The 4,917-nt window shown below is 37.0% G+C and overlaps 1 protein-coding gene across 1 annotated transcript; it reads right to left on the bottom strand.

The window, feature by feature from the left end:
• Nucleotides 1-541: 541 nt before the first annotated feature.
• Nucleotides 542-1,495, bottom strand: LOC124959561 (olfactory receptor 51V1-like). Its single transcript, XM_047517971.1, has one exon. It carries the CDS (start codon nt 1,493-1,495, stop codon nt 542-544), a length of 954 nt encoding a protein of 317 aa, XP_047373927.1.
• Between the last annotated feature and the right edge of the window lie 3,422 nt (nt 1,496-4,917).

The raw sequence follows: 4,917 nt of genomic DNA, 5'->3' as shown, positions 1-4,917 counted from the left end.
CACAGAAGTATTTTTAAACATTGTATTAAAAAGAAGTACAGAAGGAAGCAAGAAGGAATGAACTGTCATGAGATTCGTTATAAAGTATTATAGACAAAAACAATTTCCATCATGTGTTTCCTCCTAATTATTGGCATATCATTTTAACTCTGTGCATTTTAAACATCAATTTATGTAAAATAAAATAAGATACACTTCAGTCTTGTGAAAAGATTAAATTTGGAAACATATTTCATTAATAGATCATGATAACAATCTAGTCACTTCATCCCCTGCCAACAGTATTTTAAGCTATAAAACCTGAAGATTGAAGTGATTAAAGACAAATTAAATGTGCACTGAATCCAATGCGTGCGCATATTCTGAAATATAAGTTATACATTCAATTTCAATGACAGGACAAGTGTGGAAAGTGGGGATAGTACTTATAACAGGTAAAGGATCATATAAATTAAACTTAGAAATCTATGTGGAAATACTTACTGAATATAAGCTTATCTTAACTCCACCGGTTGACTTTTAAATACATTCACAATGCATCTCAAGACTTAGACTGCTTGTCTAAGGAGAATAACCTCTGGACTCTCCTTCGTATCTGCTGGGTCTTGATACTGTAGATAATGGGGTTCATCAAAGGTGGGAAAAGGATATAGACATTGCCCATGAGGACATGAACCAGTGGAGAGAGGTGTTTCCCAAAGCGATGAACCATGGTCAGACCAATGATTGGGATGTAGAAAACCAAAACAGCACAGATGTGAGACACACAAGTCTGCAAGGACTTCATCCTCTCTTCCCGGGATGCAATGGCTAAAACCGTGTGCAAGATCATGATGTAGGAGATTATTATGAGCACAGCATCCAACAGCAAGTTCATGATCACCAGAAATAGAGCATAGATACTATTAAAGCGGATGTCTGAACAGGCCAATCGAAGTAAGTCTTGGTGCAGGCAGAAAGAGTGAGAGAGGACGTGAGGACGACAGTAACTTAAGAACTTCAGGCGGATGATGACTGGTGGAATAAGTAAAGAACTCCTACATGAGATTGCCACTCCAATTTTCATGATTTTGTCATTAGTTAGGATGGAGGAATAGCGTAGAGGGTTGCAAATGGCAATGTACCTGTCAAAGGCCATGGCCAAGAGGACAGAGGATTCCATGAGGGACAGACCATGGATGAAATAGGACTGGGCAATGCAGAAATCCAGGCTGATCTTTTGCATGAACCCCCACAGAACTCCCAGCACCGTGTGCACAGTGGACAGTCCCATGCACAGGTCAGTGAAGGCCAGCATGGCCAGGAAGTAGAACATGGGCTGGTGCAAGCTTGGCTCAGTTCGGATCACATGGAGGATCATGCAGTTTCCCAGGAACACCATGGCATAGATGGAGGAGAAAGGGATGGCGAGCCAGAGGGAGTAAACTTCTAGGCCAGGAACCCCAGTGAGAACAAATGAGGAACTGTTGATGTGGGAGTCAGAGAGAGTGGACATGAGTAGAAGATGGAAAATCCTCCAAGAGGGCTCTTTTAATTACCCAGGTTTGTGATTCCCGAAGCTTTAGTGATGTTCATAAGCTATCGGGAAGAAAATAAAACATTCAATTCCATAAGTAGCAGTACAGGGAAGTAAGTCATTGTTCTGTACAGATAAGCATCTTCTGTACACATGGAAACTTTACAGTGGGAGTAATGAGTGTTCCAGGAACTTAGAAACTTTTATGCATTAGCAGTAGTGTAAATGGGCACCTGGGATTTGGTGTGCAGGATGGACTTGTGGGAGCCACTGTTCAATTCTAAAGATGGTAATACATGCTCACAGGTGTGAAGAGGCACCATGACTGGCTTCACCCTCAGGAGATTGAAACCACAGGCACTTTTCTAAGCTCTGCCTTTGGTTTCCATTAAAGGGTTTTGAAATACCTAAGGAAATGGCCTGGTTTATGTAATCTAATTCTGCAGAGCGCAAAAATTAGTGACCACCCAGTAAATAAGTGGAATCTGAACTGTATTGCATTCTATATTGGACCCCTCCCTTAAGTATTTATCTATTTAAATAACTTCACTTTTCCTTTCTATTTGTTTATTCAAAAGAATTTGTGAATTATTGAATTGTAAAAATATATGTGGAACTGGGCACGGTAGTACACATCTGCAATTCCAGCAGTTCCAAAGGCTGAGGCAGGAGGATAGTTCAAAGCCAGCCTTAGCAATTTAGTTAGGTTCAAAGAATTTTAGGGAAATCATGTCTCTACATAAAATCTACAAAGGGCTGTGGATGTTGCTCAGTTCTTAAGTGACCCTCATTCAATCCCCCTTATCCAAAAAATAAAAGGAAGAAGGAGGAGGAGGAGGAGGAAGAGGAGGAGGAGGAGGAGCAGAAAGAATCAATCTAGAATTCTGAAATACGATTAGAAACCCATAAAAGTCCACTAAAGTGACTTATCAGACTGTATAAAGTAAAACTTTTAAAAACAACATTATTTTATTTCTGCAAAAGAATTTAATATTTAAAAAAATAAAAAAAATTAAATATTTTGAGCACACATGATATTCTCATCCTAATACCTCTGATTGCCAGAATACTAGCTTAAGACAAAAAATAAAGATGAAAAATCATCGTGAAACAGAATTGGATTATTCTACATTGTGATTTTTTTTTTCTTAATAAGAAATCAGTCAAAACTCAGTGACTAATGCAATGAGTTTTTGGCAACAACCAAGAGAAGTCACTGGGAATTATCAACAAGATATTGGATAGTACAAGGTAGAAGAGAAAATGAATGCTAGTTTTTCTGCAAAGTTTTTCCCAGCATGTAAGGACAGATATTTTAGTCATATTACTAACAGATTTAATTAGATAGGGAGCATATTTTTTTATTCTTCATTATATTTCATTTTGATATATTTTAAGTTTATGCCCATTAAACACAGTAAACAACAGAAGGAAGTTTAATGCATGTTTATGAACACATGAAAAAATTACATAGAGTCAATTTTGTTAGGAAAATAAGAACTCACACTATCCCTATTTGTGGATGACATGATTCTATATTTAAGAAGGTGGAAAAATTCCACTAGAAAACTCGTAGAACTCATAAATGAATTCAGCAAAGTAGCTGGATATAAAACAAACACCAGTAAATCAATTGCATTCCTATACATCACTGATGAATCTACTGATAGAGAAATTAGGAAAACTATCCCATTCACAATAGCCTCAAAAAATATTTGGGAATCACTCTAACAAAAGAGGTGAAAGATATACATAGAACTCTAAAGAAAGAATTGAAAAAGACCTTAGAATAGGGAAAGCTGTCCCATGTTCTTAGATAGGAAGAATTAATATTGTCAAAATGGCCATACCGGGCTGGGGACATAGCTCAGTTGGTAGAGTGCTTGCCTTGCAAGTACAAGGCCCTGGGTTCAAACCCCAGCACCGCAAAAAAAAAAAAAAAAAAAAAAAAAAAAAAAAAAAAAAAAAAAAAATGGCCATACTACTGAAACTGCTATACAGATATAATGCAATTCCTATTAAGGTTTTGATGACATTTTTCATAAAAATAGAAAAAGCAGTTATGAAATTCACTTGGAATAATAAGAGACCCAGAAGAGTCAAAGAAATTTTCAGCAGGAAAAGTGAAGCAAGAGGGTTCACAATACCAGACCTTAAATTATACTACAGAGCTATAGTAACAAAAACAGAAAGGTATTGGCACCCACACAGACATGATGACCAATGGTACTGAAGAGAAGTCACTGAGACGAACCCTCATAAATACAGTTGTCTCATACTAGACAAAGGCAGCAAAAACATCAGGTGCTGCATCTATTTCCCACCCCTCTGACACTTGACACGGTTCTGTTGAAAAATCATCCTCACTCTTGGGGACCATCGGTGTGGCATGTCTCCATGTGTAGTTGCTTTTTAATATTAATAATCAATATATCATTAGAAACTTATTGGAAAAACATTGGGAAGATTTTACTGTATTGGGACACAAAATAGTGCATAATAAAAATTTAGTAGTAATATGTAGATAAGATATATAAAAATAAACAATTACAGCCATGCTTTGTGGGGGCATCCGGAATTCCATCCAGTTCTTGACAAAGATCCTCTGGAGGATGATTGCAAAGGCTCATCCTAAAAGGAATTGCCAGATGTTTTGCTCCGGAGCATGATGGTTTTTCTGCTGTGTTTTTCTGATAATATATTACTCATTTCAGTCTGAACGGATTGCTTAAGGGGATGAGGGGAATACAACAAAAATTCCAGAAAATTTTACCTACAATCTGAAAAACAATGGGTCTTTACCACTAACAAAATTAAAAATAATTTTACAATCGTGCAATGAGTCCCTGAAAGCCTCTGGAGAAAATAGTTATAGATCTGCCTTTGTCTCCAACAGGCTGGTTAAATTTTAACAATGGTTTTGTTTATGTGTGGTGGTGAGGTTAAGAGAATAAGGTTGCACAACATTCCTTCCTTCCTACAAAGAATATGTCACCCCTATAATAAACGTTGGTACACAATAACCATTGGGACCACTGCCCTCCTGTAACCCTTAACTCAGCAATTTAGATATTAACCAGATGGACCTAGTAGAGATGGTCACATGAGATTACTTGTCTATCGCTTTAACCGCGAGAATAATAAGAATAGTCTTAGGTCACATAGAGTTTAGATATTAAGGAAATAAACATTGTATTAGCTCATCAATGTAGTTAGATATTCTTAAAACAATTGTGATTAGGTAAGGATGATCTGTAAGGTTGTTGTTTTCTGCCTATGCTTTGGAAACTTCTTTAATATTAACCACAAGACTGCCATTATAGCCTGAAGAAAAATGTATATAAACCCAGCCTTCCCCAGAATAAAGTGGGATTGATTGCACCAGAACTAGAGGCTGTGTC

The sequence above is a fragment of the Sciurus carolinensis genome, chromosome 11, assembly GCF_902686445.1.
Source record: "Sciurus carolinensis chromosome 11, mSciCar1.2, whole genome shotgun sequence".
Taxonomy (NCBI): domain Eukaryota; kingdom Metazoa; phylum Chordata; class Mammalia; order Rodentia; family Sciuridae; genus Sciurus; species Sciurus carolinensis.
The sequence above is the reverse complement of the archived record's forward strand: the minus strand, read 5'-3'. Positions and strand labels throughout refer to the sequence as shown.